This window comes from Scyliorhinus torazame, chromosome 1 (assembly GCF_047496885.1).
Source record: "Scyliorhinus torazame isolate Kashiwa2021f chromosome 1, sScyTor2.1, whole genome shotgun sequence".
NCBI lineage: Eukaryota > Metazoa > Chordata > Chondrichthyes > Carcharhiniformes > Scyliorhinidae > Scyliorhinus > Scyliorhinus torazame.
Window position 1 is genome coordinate 3,024,912 of NC_092707.1, and position 20,762 is coordinate 3,045,673.

Consider the following 20,762-nt stretch of genomic DNA (forward strand, 5'->3'; position numbering starts at 1 on the left):
CAGTACTTAGGGAGTGCCGCACTGTCAGAGGGTCAGTACTGAGGGAGTGCCGCACTGTCAGAGGGTCAGTACTGAGGGAGTGCTGCACTGTCTGAGGGTCAGTACTGAGGGAGTGCCGCACTGTCAGAGCGTCAGTACTGAGGGAGTGCTGCACTGTCAGAGGGTCAGTACTGAGGGAGTGCTGCACTGTCAGAGGGTCAGTACTGAGAGAGTGCTGCACTGTCAGAGGGTCAGTACTGAGGGAGTGCCGCACTGTCAGAGGGTCAGTACTGAGGGAGTGCCGCACTGTCTGAGGGTCAGTACTGAGGGAGTGCCGCACTGTCAGAGCGTCAGTACTGAGGGAGTGCTGCACTGTCAGAGGGTCAGTACTGAGGGAGTGCCGCACTGTCAGAGGGTCAGTACTGAGGGAGTGCTGCACTGTCTGAGGGTCAGTACTGAGGGAGTGCCGCACTGTCAGAGGGTCAGTACTGAGGGAGTGCCGCACTGTCAGAGGGTCAGTAATGAGGGAGCGCCGCACTGTCAGAGGGTCAGTACTGAGGGAGCGCCGCACTGTCAGAGGGTCAGTACTGAGGGAGCGCCGCACTGTCAGAGGGTCAGTACTGGGGGAGCGCCGCACTGTCAGAGGGTCAGTACTGAGGGAGCGCTGCACTGTCAGAGGGTCAGTACTGAGGGAGTGTCGCACTGTCAGAGGGTCAGTACTGAGGGAAAGCTGCACTGTCAGAGGGTCAGTACTGAGGGAGTGCCGCACTGTCAGAGGGTCTGTACTGTGGGAGTGCCACACTGTCAGAGGGTCAGTACTGAGGGAGTGCCGCACTGTCAGAGGGTCAGTACTGAGGGAGTACCGCACTGTCAGAGGGTCAGTACTGAGGGAGCGCTGCACTGTCAGAGGGTCAGTACTGAGGGAGTGCCGCACTGTCTGAGGGTCAGTACTAAGGGAGTGCTGCACTGCCAGAGGGTCAGTACTTAGGGAGTGCCGCACTGTCAGAGGGTCAGTACTGAGGGAGTGCCGCACTGTCAGAGGGTCAGTACTGAGGGAGTGCTGCACTGTCTGAGGGTCAGTACTGAGGGAGTGCCGCACTGTCAGAGGGTCAGTACTGAGGGAGTGCTGCACTGTCAGAGGGTCAGTACTGAGGGAGTGCTGCACTGTCAGAGGGTCAGTACTGAGGGAGTGCCGCACTGTCAGAGGGTCAGTACTGAGGGAGTGCCGCACTGTCTGAGGGTCAGTACTGAGGGAGTGCCGCACTGTCAGAGCGTCAGTACTGAGGGAGTGCTGCACTGTCAGAGGGTCAGTACTGAGGGAGTGCCGCACTGTCAGAGGGTCAGTACTGAGGGAGTGCTGCACTGTCTGAGGGTCAGTACTGAGGGAGTGCCGCACTGTCAGAGGGTCAGTACTGAGGGAGAGCCGCACTGTCAGAGGGTCAGTACTGAGGGAGTGCTGCACTGTCAGAGGGTCAGTACTGAGGGAGTGCCGCACTGTCAGAGGGTCAGTACTGAGGGAGTGCCGCACTGTCGGAGGGTCAGTACTGAGGGAGTGCCGCACTGTCAGAGGGTCAGTACTGAGGGAGTGCCGCACTGTCAGAGGGTCAGTAATGAGGGAGCGCCGCACTGTCAGAGGGTCAGTACTGAGGGAGCGCCGCACTGTCAGAGGGTAAGTACTGAGGGAGCGCCGCACTGTCAGAGTGTCAGTACTGGGGGAGCGCCGCACTGTCAGAGGGTCAGTACTGAGGGAAAGCTGCACTGTCAGAGGGTCAGTACTGAGGGAGTGCTGCACTGTCAGAGGGTCAGTACTGAGGGAGTGCCGCACTGTCAGAGGGTCAGTACTGAGGGAGTGCCGCACTGTCAGAGGGTCAGTACTGAGGGAGTGCCGCACTGTCAGAGGGTCAGTACTGAGGGAGCTCCGCACTGTCAGAGGGTCAGTACTGAGGGAGTGCTGCACTGTCAGAGGGTCAGTACTGAGGGAGTGCCGCACTGTCAGAGGGTCAGTACTGAGGGAGTACCGCACTGTCAGAGGGTCAGTACTGAGGGAGCGCTGCACTGTCAGAGGGTCAGTACTGAGGGAGTGCCGCACTGTCAGAGGGTCAGTACTGAGGGAGTGCTGCACTGTCTGAGGGTCAGTACTGAGGGAGTGCTGCACTGCCAGAGGGTCAGTACTTAGTGAGTGCCGCACTGTCAGAGGGTCAGTACTGAGGGAGTGCCGCACTGTCAGAGGGTCAGTACTGAGGGAGTGCTGCACTGTCTGAGGGTCAGTACTGAGGGAGTGCCGCACTGTCAGAGGGTCAGTACTGAGGGAGTGCTGCACTGTCAGAGGGTCAGTACTGAGGGAGTGCCGCACTGTCAGAGGGTCAGTACTGAGGGAGTGCTGCACTGTCAGAGGGTCAGTACTGAGGGGAGTGCCGCACTGTCAGAGGGTCAGTACTGAGGGAGTGCCGCACTGTCTGAGGGTCAGTACTGAGGGAGTGCCGCACTGTCAGAGCGTCAGTACTGAGGGAGTGCTGCACTGTCAGAGGGTCAGTACTGAGGGAGTGCCGCACTGTCAGAGGGTCAGTACTGAGGGAGTGCTGCACTGTCTGAGGGTCAGTACTGAGGGAGTGCCGCACTGTCAGAGGGTCAGTACTGAGGGAGAGCCGCACTGTCAGAGGGTCAGTACTGAGGGAGTGCTGCACTGTCAGAGGGTCAGTACTGAGGGAGTGCCGCACTATCAGAGGGTCAGTACTGAGGGAGTGCCGCACTGTCGGAGGGTCAGTACTGAGGGAGTGCCGCACTGTCAGAGGGTCAGTACTGAGGGAGTGCCGCACTGTCAGAGGGTCAGTAATGAGGGAGCGCCGCACTGTCAGAGGGTCAGTACTGAGGGAGCGCCGCACTGTCAGAGGGTCAGTACTGAGGGAGCGTCGCACTGTCAGAGGGTCAGTACTGAGGGAAAGCTGCACTGTCAGAGGGTCAGTACTGAGGGAGTGCCGCACTGTCAGAGGGTCAGTACTGAGGGAGTGCCGCACTGTCAGAGGGTCAGTACTGAGGGAGTGCCGCACTGTCAGAGGGTCAGTACTGAGGGAGCTCCGCACTGTCAGAGGGTCAGTACTGAGGGAGTGCTGCACTGTCAGAGGGTCAGTACTGAGGGAGTGCTGCACTGTCAGAGGGTCAGTACTGAGGGAGTGCTGCACTGCCGGAGGGTCAGTACTGAGGGAGTGCCGCACTGTCAGAGGGTCAGTACTGAGGGAGTGCGACACTGTCAGAGGGTCAGTACTGAGGGAGTGCCGCACTGTCACAGCGTCAGTACTGAGGGAGTGCCGCACTGTCAGAGGGTCAGTACTGAGGGAGTGCCGCACTGTCAGAGGGTCAGTACTGAGGGAGTGCTGCACTGTCAGAGGGTCAGTACTGAGGGAGTGCTGCACTGCCAGAGGGTCAGTACTGAGGGAGTGCCGCACTGTCAGAGCGTCAGTACTGAGGGAGTGCCGCACTGTCAGAGCGTCAGTACTGAGGGAGTGCCGCACTGTCAGAGCGTCAGTACTGAGGGAGTGCCGCACTGTCAGAGGGTCAGTACTGAGGGAGTGCCGCACTGTCAGAGGGTCAGTACTGAGGGAGTGCCGCACTGTCAGAGCGTCAGTACTGAGGGAGTGCCGCACTGTCAGAGGGTCAGTACTGAGGGAGTGCTGCACTGTCAGAGGGTCAGTACTGAGGGAGTGCCGCACTGTCAGAGGGTCAGTACTGAGGGAGTGCCGCACTGTCAGAGGGTCAGTGCTGAGGGAGTGCCGCACTGTCAGAGAGTCAGTACTGAGGGAGTGCCGCACTGTCAGAGCGTCAGTACTGAGGGAGTGCCGCACTGTCAGAGGGTCAGTACTGAGGGAGTGCCGCACTGTCAGAGGGTCAGTGCTGAGGGAGTGCCGCACTGTCAGAGAGTCAGTACTGAGGGAGTGCTGCACTGTCAGAGCGTCAGTACTGAGGGAGTGCCGCACTGTCAGAGCGTCAGTACTGAGGGAGTGCCGCACTGTCAGAGGGTCAGTACTGAGGGACTGCCGCACTGTCAGAGGGTAAATACGAGTGTAATCTGTGCTGTTGATAGGACAATACTGAAGATGTGTTGGGTTATTACGGTTTTATTTAAAACTGAATGGTATGTAATTGACACCCAGGTTTGTGTCTTTTTATTTTTAGAAATGTACCTTTCAAAAAAAATTCCAGTTCTTCCTGAGGAATCCGTTGCTCTGCTTGCTCAATCTTCATTGTCATGTTGAATGAGAAAAGCAACTTGTGTCGCTCAAACAGACCTGGAATACAAGGAGATGTAAACTTAATAAAGAAAGTTTAAAGGAGCATTTGTGTTATCAGCCAGGTGAAGGATGTGAGTATTGACTGTAACATACACCAGTGCCAAGGGAAGTGGGAAGCAGTGTTAAACTTTGCACTTTTGATACGATTGGTGATATTGGTGCAAATGGACCCAATTGGACTGTTTCAAAAAGTTTTCATTTTCGCCCAGGTTTTTTTTTTTAATTTAATTTTGAAATGATGATGACTCCCCACCATAGATCATTGCACTGGAAATGAATTGGAAACTAAGCCCTGTCGACCCTGCAAAGTCCTTACTAACATCTGGGGGCTTGTGCCAAAGTTAGGAGAGCTGTCTCACAGACTAGTCAAGCAACAGCCTGACATAGTCAGACTCACAGAATCAAACCTTACAGACAATGTCCCAGACACCACTCTCACCATTCCTGGGTATGTCCGGTCTCACCGGCAGGACAGACCCAGCAGAGGGGCCGGTACAGTGGGATACAGTCGGGAGGGAGTTGCCCTGGGCGTCCTCAACATCGACTCCGGACCCCATGAAGTCTCCTGGCTTCAGGTTAAACATGGGCAAGGAAACGTCCTGCTGATTACCACGTACCGGCCACCATCAGTTGATGAATCAGTTCTCCTCCATGTTGAACACCACTTGGAGGAAGCACTGAGGGTGGCACAGAATGCACTCTGAATGTGGTCCATGATCACCAGTGGCTTGCTAGCACCACTACTGATCAAACTGGTCAAGTACTAAAGGACATAGCTGCTCGACTGGATCTGGTGGTGAGGGGGTGAACAAGAGGGAAAACCATACTTGCCCTCATTCTCACCAACCTGCCTGCCGCAGATGTATCTGTCTAACAGATGCTCGAGTGGTTGGGGAGCGTTTAAACTAAAAAGGCAGGGGGATGGGATCTTATGCAAGGAGTCAGAGGAGAAGGAAAAAAGGCCAAAAACAAAGGCAAAAAGGAGACAAGTAATGTTAAAAAGACAAGTCGAAAGGCTTTGCGCATCAATGCACGGAGCATTTGCAATAAAGCGGATGAACTAATCGTGCAAACAGACGTAAATGGGTCTGATATAATTGGGATTACAGAGCATGGCTGCAGGGTGACCGGGTATGGGAACTGAATGTCCCAAGGTTTTCAGTATTTAGGGAGGACAGACAAAAAGGAAAAGGTGGTGGAGTGGCCCTGCTGGTTAAAGAGGAAATTAACACAGTAGTGAGAAAGGATATTAGCTCTGACAATGTGGAGTCTGTATGGGTAGAGTTGAAACAGCAAGGGGCAAAAAACATCAAATTAGCCTCAATACGGTAGAGGAGGAATTCCTGGAGTGTATCCAGGATAGTTTCCCGGACCAATAGGTTGAGGAACCAACTAGAGAGCAGGTCATCCTAAACTAGATACTGTGTAACGAGAATGGAATCATTGTTTAATGCTATTCCCAACATCACCACTGCAGTTTGGGGGTCTATATACAACCCCACTAATGTTCTTTGCCCCTTGGTGTTTCTCAGCTCAACCCATACAGATTCCACATTGTCGGAGATAATCATTGGCAATCTAGTTGCACAGCAGCACGGTTCAATTCCCGTACCAGCCTCCCCGAACAGGCGCTGGAATGTGGCGACTAGGGGCTTTTCACAGTAACTTCATTTGAAGCCTACTTGTGACAATAAGCGATTTTCATTTCATTTCATTTCAAGACCCCTTGGGGATGAGCGACCATAATATGATAGAATGTTTCATCAAGATGGAGAGTGAAGTAAACGATTCAGAGACTAGGGACCTGAACCTTAATAAAAGGAACTATGATGGCACGAGGCATAAGTTGGCTATGATCGATTGGGAAATGTTACTTAAAGGGATGACGGTGGATAGGCAATGGCAAACATTCAAGGAATGCATGGGGGAACTGCAGCAACTGTTCATTCCTGTCTGGCACAAAAGTAAAATGGGAAAGGTGTGCAATCCGTGGCTTCCAAGGAAAAGTAGAGATTGTATTCGATCCAAGGAAGAAGCATACAGATTGAAAAACAACAGGTCTGAGAATTGGGAGAGTTAAGAATTCAGCAAAGAAGGATCAAGGGATTGATTAAGAAGGGAAGATAGAGTATGAGAGTAAGCTTGCAGGGAACATTAAAACTGACTGTAAAAGTTTCTATAGGTACATGAAAAGAAAAAGATTGGTGAAGACAAATGTAGGTCCCTTACAGTCAGAAACAGGGGAATGTATAACAGGGGGCAAAGAAATGGCTGAGAAACCAAATACATACTTTGGTTCTGTCTTCACAAATGAGGACACAGATTAGATGCCAGAAATGTTGACGAATACAGGGTTTAGTGAGAGGGAGGAATTGAAGATCAATATTAGTAGAGAAATGGTGTTGGAGAGATTGATGGGATTGAAGGCTGATAAATCCCCAGGGCCTGATCATCTACATCCCAGGATACTGAAGGAAGTGGCTGCAGAAATAGTGGATGCATTGGTGGTCATCTTCCAGGATTCTATAGACTGCGGAACAGTCCCTGCAGATTGGAGGGTGGCTAATATAACAGGGAATTATAGGCCAGTGAGCCTGACATTGGTGGTAAATATGCCAGAGTTCAAACAGATTTAGCAACTCAAGACTGGGCCTCCATGAGGCTGTGGGCCATCAGCAGCAGCAGAATTGTATCAACCACAATCTGCAACTTATGGCCCAGCATATCCCCCACTCGACCATTACCACCAAACCACGGGATCAACCCTGGCTCAATGAAGAGTGCAGGAGAGCTTGCCGGGAGCAACATCAGGCATACCGAAAAATGAGGTGTCAATCTGGTGAAGCTACAACACAGGACTACGTAAGCATAAAGCAAGCGATAGACAGAGCTAAGAGACTCCACAAACAATAGACCGATTCTAAGCACTTCAATCCTGCCACATCCAGCCGTGAATGGTGCTGGACAATTGCTGGAGGAGGAGGCTCCACAAATATCCCCATCCTCAATGATGGAGGAGCCCAGCACATCTGTGCAAAAGACAAAGTGTAAGGAGTTGCAACAATCTTCAGCCAAAAGTGCCAAGTGGATGATCCATCTCGGTCTCCTCCGGAGGTCCCCAGCATCACAGATGTCAGTCTTCAGCCAATACGATTCATTCCACGTGATATCAAGAAATGGATGATGGCCCTGGGTACTGCCGAGGTTCTGGGTCCTGACAACGTTCCGGCAATAGTACTGAAGACTTGTGCTCCAGAATTAGCCACATCACTAGGCAAGCTGTTCCAGTAGCTGTACTGGAAATTGAGCCGTACAGCTGCAACACTGGCACCCATTTCCAGCTGTGGAACATTGTCCTGCCCACTGCTCGTCCCAATCCCAGGACATTTCTGCAGGAGTCCCTCAAGAGTAGTGTCCTCGGCCCAACTTGAGCCACTTCGTCAATGACCTTCCCTCCATCAAAAGGTCAGGAGTGGGGACATTTGCTGATGACTGCACAATGTTCAGCACCATTTGAGACCCCTCCGATACTGAAGTAAACTGTGTCCATTTACAGTAAGACCTCAACAATATCTGGGCTTAGGCTGATACATGGCAAGTAAAATTTGTGCCACACAAGACCATCTCAAACAAGAGAAAATCTAACTATCACCCTTTGACATTCTATGGTATTACCAAAGCTAAAGCCTTATTACCAAAGCTAAAACCTTCCTTATCAACATCCTGGGGGTTACCATTGACCAGAAACTGGATTGGCAACATTAATACTGTGGCTACACGGGCAGGTCAGAGGCTGGATATTCAATGGAGAGTAACTCACCCCCTGACGCCCCCATGCCTGTGCACGCGGTCTGAAAAGTGAAGTAATATTCTCCATTTGTCTGGGTGAGTATAACTCCAACAACACTCAAGAATCGCAACACCATCTGGGGTAAAGCAGCCCGCTTGAGGTCCGCCACCTTAAACATTCACAGTGGCAGCCATGCAGACTATCCACAAGCTGCACTTCAGCAACTCACCAACGTTCCATCAACAGCACCTTCGAAACCCGCGACCTCTATTATCGAGAAGGATAAGACACTGGGGACATAAGGGGCTGGTTTAGCACACTGGGCTAAATTGCTGGCTTTGAAAGCAGACCAAGGCAGGCCAGCAGCACGGTTCAATTCCTGTAACAGCCTCCCCGAACAGGCGCCAGAATGTGGCGACTAGGGGCTTTTCACAGGAACTTCATTCGAAGCCTACTTGCGACAATAAGTGATTTTCATTTCATTTCATTTCACACGGGAGCACCATCACTTGCAGATTCTCCTCAAAGCCATCACCATCCTGACTTGGAAATATATTGCCGTTCCTTCACTGTCGCAGGGTCAAAATCCTGGAACTCCCTCCCTAACAGCACAGTGGGTGCACCGACACCACATGGACTGCAGCGGTTCAAAAAGGCAGCTCACCCCCACCTTCTCAAGGGTAATTAGGGATGGGCAATGCTGGCCTTGCCAGGCACACCCACATCCATGAACAATTTAAAAAAAACATTTTCCCATTCAATCCTGATGGGAGGATGGACTCAGAGGAATGTAGACCTGGAAGAAATGATAGAGATTGTAAAGGGTGAAACTGTGGAGGATTTAACCACAAAAATTGGAATTTTAATTCTGGGTGACTGGGAGCTAATGTAGGTTCTCAACAGCAGGGAATGGACCAGTGGAACACGGTGCAAGAGAGGATACAAGCACAGAGTTTGGGATGAGGTGAACTTTAAAGAAGGTGGGAAGATGTGACATCTGTGCAACAAATAGCCCAATGTAATTTAACAATTAATTGGTTATACTCGATACAGTTAGCATTTAAAACACTGCATTTGCAACTAAACCTGTAAAAGAATTGTAGTGTAGCAACACTGACCTGTGCAGCCATAGTTGTACATATTTAGGGTCAATGCTTTCATGATGTTCCTCAGTCGCTTTTGAAGTACAGAATCAGGCAAAGATTTGCGGAGAGATAAATCAAAGACCTCGAGGAATGATGCCAGTGAGTATTGGTACATGCTGTTAACCATTGCCATCTCTGCTAGGACAAAGAACAGGATTGCACCCCTTTTGGCTGCTGGTCGATATCCATCGCGTAATTTGTCAATATCGACTGCAGTCTTTTCAGCCAGTATTAGTTTTTCCATTACCTACCAAAGGTAACAGTTCACATTGAGTTTACATTTACTGAGGCATCTGGTTAGATTGAGATTCGATGATCTGTTACCAGTCGAAACACAATTTGTCTAAGTTGACTGTAATACATGTGCACGGTTTGCTCTTTGTTTACAACACACAAGATGGTACAACTAGAATGAAGAGTAAATGGGGTGTTCCAAGACCAGACCCTGACTCATTAACACTATGTACTCTGGGTGGGGTCTTCAATACCCATTACCAAGAGTGTCTCAGTACATTCACTACTGCCCAAGTCTTGGCCTGCAGAAGGTTGTGAGAGAATGAACAAGCGGGCAGCACAGTAACACAGTGGTTAGCACTGTTGCTTCACAGCGCCTGGGCCCCATGTTCGATTTCCGGATTGGGTCACTGTCTGTGCGGAGCCTGCACGTTCTCCCCGTGTCTGCGTGGGTTTCCTCCGGGTGCTCCGGTTTCCTCCCACAAGTCCCGAAAGACGTGCTGTTAGGTGAATTGGACATTCTGAATTCTCCCTCTGTGTACCTGAACAGGCGCCGGAGTGTGGCGACTAGGGGATTCTCACAGTAACTTCATTGCAGTGTTAATGTGAGATACTTTGACAATAATAAAGATTATTATTATTATACTTGACCTTGTCTTCACTAATCCACATGTCGTGGATGTATCTGTCCATGACAGTATTGATAGAAATTACTTGTGGAGACAAAGTACCATCTTCCCAATGAGGATGCTGTCCATGTTGTGTGACATGCCCACCATGTAAATGGGAGTTTTAGAACAGATCAGATCTAAGCTCTGCAGTCCTGCCACATCCAGCCGTGAATGGTGGTGGACAATTAAACAACTCACTGGAGGGGGAGGCTCCACAAATATCCCCATCCTCAATGATGGAGGTGTCCAGCACATCAGTGCCAAAGATGAGGCTGAAACATTTGGGATTTTCATCTTTCCCTCCCTGTATTTAGGAACAGGGTGGATTCTGGGATCCTACAATCATCTAACAAAAAAGGGCAGGGTGGGATGGCACCAAAACACAGCATTGCCAGTGAAATATAACAATGATTCGTTCTCTTGTAATCCATCTACCTCTGTGGCTTTAGTCTTGGTCTCTTCTAGAGTTTCGACAAGTTCGACATTGTCCAACATGTTGCCAGTGGAAGTTGCTAATTCACGTAGAAGAGAATCCTCGAGATCCTTCAATAGCTTCTTATTCTCACTGGTCTCCTTGATCAAACGCTCCCTCTGTTCCTCAAGTTCTTTCCGTTCAAATGCCACAATAACGCTCAGTAACTGATCTTCCAGGCCACTTAACGTCACTGTAGAAAGAAAGAAATTCAGCAAGAGACACCAATTTTATTTTTAATCTATATTACTTCATAATATAAATATTGTCAATGTGAAATTCGGTTGTTTTCAAGTTGTGATCTGCTTTGACTAGAATTTTAAAGCCTGTGTTTTTTGAGACTGTTCCCAACTGAATCAGAAACGAAGTTGATTTCTGGGAGATGTTTGTTAATTGGATTTCCTCGCCAATATCGGGGAAATCAGCCACTGGTAGGTTGCTCGGGAAACAGAAGCTAATTGGGAAGAATTATCAAGTTTGAGAGATTGGATGGTTGGACCAGGAACCAGGACAGTGGCTGCCGGGGAAAGTGGTGGTGTGGTGACATTTAGTGGACTGATGATCCAGCGACCCAGGATAACATTCTGGGGACCGGGCTTCGAAGCCCGCCTCAGCAGAATCCAATTAATATCTGGAATTAAAATTAAAATTCATGACCATGAAACCATTGTCGGAAAAAACAAAGATGGTTCACTAATGTCCTCTCGGAAAGTAATCTGCCGTTCTTACCTGCTCTGGCCTACATGTGACTCCAGCACTTAAATACTCCATGAAATGGTCCCGCAAGCTACACAGCTGTATCAAACTGGACGGACAACTGGAATCAACAACGCAAAACACACCCAGTCGAACCTGCAAAGCCCTCCTACCAACATCTGGGGGCTTGTGCCAAACTCGGAAGGTCTGTTTCACAATCTAGTCACAAGGGCAGCACGGCAGCACAAGTGGTTAGCAATGTGGCTTCACAGCGCCATGGTCCCGGGTTCGATTCCCCGCTGGGTCACTGTCTGTGCGGAGTCTGCACATCCTCCCCGTGTCTGCGTGGGTTTCCTCCGGGTGCTCCGGTTTCCTCCCACAGTCCAAAGATGTGCAGATTCGGTGGATTGGCCGTGATAAATTGCCCTTAGTGACCAAAAAGGTTAGGTGGGGTTACTGGGTTACAGGAATAGGGTGGGGGCTTGGGCTTGAGTGGAGTGCTCTTTCCAAGAGCCAGTGCAAACTCGATGGGCCGAATGGCCTCCTTCTGCACTGTAAATTCTATGATCTAGTCAAACAGCCTGCCATAGTCATACTCACAGAATTATACCTTATAGACAATGTCCCAGACACCACTGTCACCATTCCTGGTATGTTCTGTCCCACCGGCAGAGATAGCGCACAACGGTATACAGTCGGGAGGGAGTTGCTTCAGCATCGACTCCGGACCCCATGAAGTCTCCTGGCTTCAGGTTAAACATGGGCAAGGAAACCTCCTGCTGATTACCACGTACCGGCCACCATCAGCTGATGAATCAGTTACTCCTCCATGTTGAACACCACTTGGAGGAAGCTCTGAAGGTGGCACAGAATGTACAATGGGTGGGGAACTTCAATGTCCATCTCCAAGAGTGGCTCGGTAGTACCATTACTGACATAGCTGGCCGAGTCCTAACGGCATAACTGCTAGACTGGGGCAGCGGTAAAAAAAATACTTGCCGCAATCCTCACCAGCCGCTTGCCGCAGAACTTAAATTACATTAATAGTGTCCAAAGATGTGCAGGTTTGGAGGGGTAGGGAGCACTTTCAGAGGTTCCGTACAGAATCGATGGGCTGAATGGCCTCCTTCTGCACTATAGGAGCACTACATTGCACTGTAAATTCTATGATTGTATGATTGAGTAAAGCATCACGGAGCCCGAGCTAAACTGGAGCCAATGGGAATCAGGGGGGAAACTCTCCGCTGGTTGGAATCATACCCGGCACAAAGGAAGGTGGTTGTGGTGGTTGGAGGTCAATCATCTCAGCTCCAGGACATCACTGCAGGAGTTCCTCAGGGTCGTGTCCTCAGCCCAACCATCTTCAGCTGCTTCATCAATGACCTCCCTTCCATCATAAGGGCAGCAGTGGGGATGACTGCACAATGTTCACCATTCGCAACTCCTCAGATAATGAAGCATTCCACTTGCAAATACAGGAAGACTTATACAATATCCAGGCTTTAGTTTGACACTTGGCAAGTAACATTCATGCCACAAAAGTGCCAGGTAACAAGCATCTCCAATAAGAGAGAATCTAACCATCGCCCATTGACATTCAACGGCATTAACATTACCGAATCTCTACAAACAACATCCTGGGAGTTACCATTGTCCAGAAACCGGACTGGACCCAGCCACATCAATACTGTGGCTACAAGAGCAGGTTAGAGGCTGGGAATCCTGCGGTGAGTAACTCACCTCCTGACCCCCCAAAGCCTGTCCACCATCTACAAGGCACAAGTCAGGAGTGTGAGGGAATACTCTCCACTCGCCTGGATGAATACAGCTCCAACAACACTCCAGAAACTCAACACCATCCAGGACAAAGCAGCCCTGCTTGATTGCTCCTCCTTCCACAAACATTCACTCCCTCCACCACCGACGCACAGTGGCAGCCGTGGGTACCATCTACAAGATGCACTGCAGTAACTCACCAAGGTTCCTCAGACAGCACCTCCCAAACACACGACCACCTCCATCTAGAAGGACAAGAGCAGCAGATACCTGGGAACCCCACCACCTGGAGGGTCCCCTCCAAGTCACTCGCCACCCTGACTGGGAAATATATCGGCCGTTCCTTCACTGTCGCCAGGGCAACATCCTGGAACTCCCTCCCTAACAGCACAGTGTGTGTACCTACACCTCAAGGACTGCAGCGGTTCAAGAAGGCAGCTCAGCACCACCTTCTGAAGGGCAACTCGGGATGGGCAATACTGACCTAGCCAGCGACACCCACAACCCGTAAAAATTAATTTTTAAAATGTGGTGTATGTGAACTGGCTGAAAAGACTGAAACGTAAAGAGCTTCATGAACAGTGCAGGCAGGCTGAGCAGCTGGGCCGTGAACCAGAGCCAACCAGATCACGTACCAGGCCGCCCACCAGGCCGCGCACCAGGCCCCGCACCAGGCCCCGCACCAGGCCCCGCACCAGGCCCCGCACCAGGCCCCGCACCAGGCCCCGCACCAGGCCCCGCACCAGGCCCCGCACCAGGCCCCACACCAGGCCCCACACCAGGCCCCACACCAGGCCCCACACCAGGCCCCACACCAGGCCACACACCAGGCCACACACCAGGCCACGCACCAGGCCACGCACCAGGCCACGCACCAGGCCACGCACCAGGCCACGCACCAGGCCACGCACCAGGCCACGCACCAGGCCACGCACCAGGCCACGCACCAGGCCACGCACCAGGCCCCGCACCAGGCCACACACCAGGCCACACACCAGGCCACACACCAGGCCACACACCAGGCCACACACCAGGCCACACACCAGGCCACACACCAGGCCACACACCAGGCCCCGCACCAGGCCACGTGCCAGAGTGTTATTGGGTGATCAGATAAAGGTGATTCTGGAAAAATTACAACATCCGCAAAATTATCTCGAGGGGATGACAGGGAAGGGAGTGCGATGTTCCTCCTGCAGAATGTTTGAGGTGAGGGACACCGTCAGTGTCCCTGCTGATTTCACCTGTGGAAGTGCACCCATCTCCAGCTCCTCAGAAACCCCGTTAGGGAACTGGAGCTGGAGCTGGATGAACTTCGGATCATTCGGGAGGCAGAGGTGGTCATAGATAGAAGCTTCAGGGATGTAGTTACTCCGAAGAATCCAGATAGATGGGTGACGGTGAGAGGGGCTGGGAGGAAGCAGTCAGTACAGGGACCCCCTGTGGTCGTTCCCCTTAGTAACAAGTATACTGTTTTGGATACTGTTGAGGGGGACGACCTACCAGGGGTAAGCCACGGTGAACGGATCTCCAGCACTGAGTCCGTCCCTGTGGCTCAGAAGGGAAGGGGGGAGAGCAGGAGAACAATAGTTATTGGGGACTCGATAGTTAGTGGGGCAGATAGACGGTTCTGTGGCAGCGAAAGAGACTCACGGATGGTATGTTGCCTCCCGGGTGCCAGGGTCCGTGACGTCTCGGACCGTGTTTTCAGAATTTAAGGGGGAGGGGGAGCAGTCACAAGTCGTTGTACACATTGGTACCAACGACATAGGTAAGAGAAGGGACGGTGATTTAAAACAGGAATTTAGGGAGCTAGGGTGGAAGCTGAGAGCCAGGACAAACCATGTTGTCATCTCTGGTTTGTTGCCGGTGCCACGTGCTAGTGAGGTGAGGAACAGGGAGCGAGTGCAGATAAACACGTGGCTGCAGGGATGGTGTAGGAGGGAGGGTTTCAGGTACGTGGATAATTGTAGCACATTCTGGGGAAGGTGGGACCTGTACAAACAGGACGGTTTGCACCTGAGCCAGAGGGGCACCAATATCCTGGGAGGGAAATTTGCTATGGCTCTTCATGGAGGGGGGGGTTTAAACTAATTTGTCAGGGGGATGGGAAAACGAGCTGTGTTCCAGAAGCCAGTGTCGAGAGTAGTGAGGTACTGAGGAGGGTATCAAGGTCTCAGGAGTGTACCGGCAGACAGGAAGGTGGGTTGAAGTGTGTCTACTTCAATGCTAGGAGCATCCGGAATAAGGTAGGTGAACTTGGAGCGTGGATTGGTACTTGGGACTACGATGTTGTGGGCATTACGGAGACATGGTTAGAACAGGGACAGGAATGGTTGTTGGAAATTCCGGGGTTTAGATGTTTCAGTAAGAGTAGGGAAGGTGGTAAAAGAGGTGGAGGAGTAGCATTGTTAATCAAGGATAGTTTAGCGGCTGCAGGAAGGCAGTTTGAAGGGGATCTGCCTACTGAGGTAATATGGGCCGAAGTTAGAAATAGGAAAGGAGCGGTCACATTGTTAGGAGCACAAATGAAAAGTGGAGCTTGTGCAAGGAACAAATACTGTGTGTCCTTCATAGGTATGTCCCTGTCAGGCAGGGAGGAAATGGCCGTGTGAGGGAACCATGGTTCACAAAAGTGGTTGAATGTCTTGTCAAGAGGAAAAAGGAAGAGTATGTGAGGATGAGAAAACAAAGTTCAGTTGGGTCGCTTGAGGGTTACAAGGTAGCAAGGAATGAGCTAAAAAAAAAGGGCTTAGGAGAGCTAGGAGGGGGTACGAGAAGTCCTTGGCGGGTCGGATCAAGGAAAACCCCAAGGCTTTTTACTCCTTTGTGAGAAATAAAAGAATGACCAGGGTGAAGTTAGGGCCGGTCAAGGACAGTAGTGGGAACTTGTGCATGGAGTCAGAAGAGATAGGAGAGGCGTTGAATGAATACTTTTCTTCAGTGTTCACCAAGGAGAGGGGCCATGTTTTTGAGGATGAGTGTGTGATACAGGCGGGTAGGCTGGAGGAGGTAGATGTCCTGAGGGAGGATGTATTAGCAATTTTTAAAAAGCTTAGTGTCGACAAGTCCCCTGGGCCAGATGGGATATATCCTAGGATTCTTTGGGAGGCAAGGAATGAGATTGCAGAGCCTTTGGCTTTGATCTTTGGGTCCTCACTGTCCACGGGGATACTGCCCGAGGACTGGAGAGTGGCGAATGTTGTTCCTCTGTTCAAGAAAGGGAATGGGAATGACCCTGGTAATTATAGGCCAGTTAGTCTTACTTCGGTGGTCGGTAAGTTAATGGAAAAGGTCCTGAAGGATAGGATTTGGAAAGATGCAGCTTAATCCGGAATAGTCAACACGGATTCGTGAAGGGTAAGACTTGTCTCACAAATTTGATTGAATTCTTTGAGGAGGTAACTAAGTGTGTAGATGAAGGTAGAGCAGTTGATGTCGTCTACATGGTTTTTAGTATTCTTTCTCCTTAAATTGCTGGAGGCAAATAAAATTTTGATCAAGGAGCAAATGTTTCATGTGCTCCAGGTCAGGGGAATTGCAACACGAAGTGAAGTTACATTTTCTCTCATGGATACATGGTGCAGGCTATTGATGAGGAATGCAGACTGCTGCAGAACTTACCAGTGTAGTTTATCACCATGGATTTGCCAAATACAGAAGGCTGGTACTTGGGATTTGACAGCTTTGTGTTAAGGTACATTTTGAAGTTCGGATCATAGTCAACCTCCTTGTCACCGAGTCTAATGAAATAACGTCCTTGTTGTCCTTCAATGTTCTTTTCCAGGACATTATCAATTACTGGATCAATGTATTCATCCACATCTTGAAACAAGAAGGGAAATCCATACTTGATGGCCATCTCTAATTGTTTCAGGAAATCAGGATCATTAAATGAAGAGATCTGGAAGAGATCAGACACAATTACCATTTATCACAATCCCTAGGGCATCATTATTTTAAAACAGGCTACTTAAGATCTGAAATGGAATAATTCAGTAAAGAACTAGATATTAGACTGAAAGGCATCAGATCAGGTCAAAGATGAACACTCTCAATGCTATACACAAGGTTGTGGAATGACATAGCATGTTTGGCCAGAAATCTGAACTCTACCTTCAAATTGGTCTTTGCTTCTTTTCTCTTCACCCAGTTTAAGGCTTGCTGCTGAGGGTCGATGCACAGTGGGAATCGGCTAGCTTGTGTTGTGAGGATTCCATTCTGAACAGACAATTCATCGGGTGGCAAACCTTCTGAGCCCCACCTGAATTCACAAGAATATCGGGTAAATCTTCATGTTGCAAAATAAAGGATAATCATCCTGATTCGGCGACATTAAATATTTTCCATCCTGCAGAATGTTTGTGCCTATTCGTCACATCGCATCTTTCAAAGTCAAGGAGTTCAGGGCAAACATGTGCCCTCAAAGTGAGAAGGACAGACATCCAAATCTCGAGCCCCCTCAATGACAAGGTGCATCGAGTGTAAGTTAAAGCATAAAAGGGAAGCTTACGTCAGACACCAAAACCTTCATACTATAGAAAGCCGAGAAGTGTATTGAAAGTGGAGAGGTGAAATTAAAAGGGAAATTAGGAAAACAAAGAAAGGGAATAAAAAAAAATACTGGCAAGTAATCAAGGAAAATACAAACATGTTTTAGAAATACATAAAGATCAAGAGGATAACTAAAGAAAGAGTAGAATATTAGGGACCAAAAAGATGACCTATATCTGGAGGTTGGCGATGTAGCTAAGTTTCCGAGTGAATTCTATGCAGCCGTCTTCACAAAAGAGGGCGTTGATGATGGCGCTATAGTTAAGGTGGAAGAGTGTGAAATGTGGGATGGGTTAGACATTGTAACAGAGGAGATAATAAATGCTTTGACATCTTTGAAAGCCGATAAATTGTCAGGCCTGGATGAAATAGGGCAGCACGGTAGCATTGTGGTTAGCACAATTGCTTCACAGCTCCAGGGTCCCAGGTTCGATTCCGGCTTGGGTCACTGTCGGTGCGGAGTCTGCACATCCTCCCCGTGTGTGGGTGGGTTTCCTCCGGGTGCTCCGGTTTCCTCCCACAGTCCAAAGATGTGCAGGTTAGGTGGATTGGCCATGATAAATTGCCCTTAGTGTCCAAAATTGCCCTTAGTGTTGGGTGGGGTTACTGGGTTATGGGGATAGGGTGGAGGTGTGCTTGTGGAGGGTGCTCTTTCAAAAGAGCAGGTGCAGACTCGATGGCCCGAATGGCCTCCTTCTGCACTGTAAATTCTATGATTTTATGAAATAGATCCAAGGCTATCAAAATAAGCAAGGGAGGGAATTGCAGAGGCTTTGACTACAGGAGCGGTGAACATAGAACAGACAGTGCAGAAGGAGGCCATTCGGCCCATCGACTCTGCACCCACCCACTTAAGCCCTCTTCCACCCTATCCCCGTAACCCAATAACCCCTGCTAACCTTTTTTTTTGGACACGAAGGGGAATTTAGCATGGCCAATCCACCTTGGTCTTACGGTCCTTCTCTGAGGAAGGATGTTCTTGCTCTCGAGGGAGTGCAGTGAAGGTTTACCAGACTGATTCCAGGGATGGCGGGATTGTCATATGAGGAGAGATTGACGAGGTTGGGATTGTTCTCGCTGGAGTTCAGAAGAATGAGGGGGGATCTCATAGAGACTATAAAATTCTAACAGGACTGGACAGGGTAGATGCAGGGAAGATGTTACCAATGATGGGTGTGTCCAGAACCAGGGGTCACAGCCTGAGGATTCAGGGTAAACCATTTTGGACAGAGAGGAGGAGACATTTCTTCACCCAGAGAGTGGTGAGCCTGTGGAATTCATGACCACAGGAAGTAGTTGATGCTAAAACATTGAATATATTCAAGAGGCGGCTGGATATAGCACTTGGGGAGAATGGGATCAAAGGCTATGGGGAGAAAGCAGGATTAGGCTATTGAGTTGGATGATCAGCCATGATGGTGATGAATGGCGGAGCAGGCTCGAAGGGCCAAAAGGCCTCCTCCTGCTCCTATATTCTATGAATCTATGTATCTAACCTGCACGTCTTTGGACTGTGGGAGGAAACCGGAGCACCCGGAGTAAATCCACGCACACATGGGGAGAACGTGCAGACTCCGCACAGACAGTGACCCAGCGGGGAATCGAACTTGGTACGCTCGCGCTGTGAAGCCACAGTGCTAACCACTGTGCTACCGTGCTGCCCTGAAGATTGGGTCGTGGAGTGACAGAGGATTGGGTCACTGATCATGCTGTGCTGTGGTTCAGAAAGGGAGGAAGAGATAATCTGATCAATGATAGGTCAGTTAGCTTAACTTGATTTGTGAGCAAAATATCGGCATCAAATCTGAGGGACAGTATAAACCTTCATATAGAAAGGCCTGGATTAATCAAGGAATGTCAACATGTATTTGTGAAGGGAAGATCATGTCTGGCTAATTTGATTGAATATTTTTGGGGAGGTAACAAGTAGGGTTTATGACAGCAGTACAGTGGATGTGTCAATATGGATTTCTACAGGGATTGTGACAAGGTCTCACATGGAAAACTGGTCAACAAATAAAAGTGCTTAGGATCCAAGAAAGAGTGCTAAATTGGATCCCAAACAGACAGAGCGCAAGAAGCTCAGAGTTATTGTTGACGAGTATTTTTGAGACTAGAGGACTGTTACCTTTGGGGTTTCACAAGGCTCAACTCTCAGACACTTGCTAGTTGCACTTTATTTTAATGATTTAGACTCGAATGTAGGGGACATGACAAAGAAATCTGCAGATGATAGAAAAATTGGCTGTGATTGACAATGAGGAGAGAAGTTTAAGGAAGATATCGATGAGCTGTTCATTGTAGTAAAGTGACTTGAAATGTCCGGAGGTTGAGAAAGGCATTATTTAAATGCAGGTCTTTCTATCTCTATAATGAAACAAAAACTGAATGAGGAAAGTTGATTCCAATCATTATATTATATGTAAATGTGTGGTTTTCAGGCAGAGGAGTATAATTTAACAGCAGTAATAGAACTATTTTTGTAAAATGATGCAACAGACCTGCTGATTTCAACTTCATCTGTGAGCAGATTTTCCAACCGGAATGGTTTGCTCAGGGGAATTTCCCGTTTCAGGACATCATTGTGCCATTCATGGTAAACCATCTCATTGCGGAACTCGGAGCTGAAAGCTCCTTCGTAACTCAGAAAGGCAGCACAGATCAGGCAATCTCCGAGTAATCGTACGCGACGTATCTTCAGATCCTCCAAGTCCTTTGTCCATCTGTTTGGGGGAAATTGAAGATCAATGCCTTTCTCTTGTTATGGGCGAGGCGTTTTCAGAATCCCAAAATGTATCATGGAGTTCAACCAACCTCCCACTTCAATGTATATGTTGCTTTTCCAAGCACACGGCTCGTTCCCTAGGTGTGGGATTACAATTATGGACACGTGGGGTTTTAAACACAAAATACTGTTTATTCCATGAACTCAACTTAACATCTTAAATAAACATTGGATCTCTTAACACCCCTTACTTCAAAGATAACTCTGAAAATATTGCAACAGTAAATAATTCCTTAAAATGTTCCTTCAAACTTCCAAGAGACTTAACACCTTTAAACAAAATCACATCAGGTTAAAGGCTTTACTATTATGAGTTTAAATCAGCCAAATGATCCAGAGATAGTCTTTCATGGCAGAGCTCACAGCAAATCCAG

General features: G+C 49.3%; 1 protein-coding gene across 4 annotated transcripts in view; it reads right to left on the reverse strand.

The window, feature by feature from the left end:
- The window catches only part of dnah10 (dynein axonemal heavy chain 10), a 704,002-nt gene that overhangs the window by 207,493 nt on the left and 475,747 nt on the right, over nt 1–20,762 (reverse strand). For all 4 annotated transcript variants that reach the window (XM_072511049.1, XM_072511141.1, XM_072510964.1 and 1 more), the window contains 6 exons: nt 20,105–20,326; nt 17,166–17,313; nt 16,674–16,953; nt 10,541–10,770; nt 9,174–9,447; nt 4,158–4,262 (listed from right to left, as the gene is read on the reverse strand). In XM_072511049.1, coding sequence (XP_072367150.1) covers nt 4,158–4,262; nt 9,174–9,447; nt 10,541–10,770; nt 16,674–16,953; nt 17,166–17,313; nt 20,105–20,326 — 1,259 coding nt within the window. The remainder of the gene's footprint in view (nt 1–4,157; nt 4,263–9,173; nt 9,448–10,540; nt 10,771–16,673; nt 16,954–17,165; nt 17,314–20,104; nt 20,327–20,762) is intronic.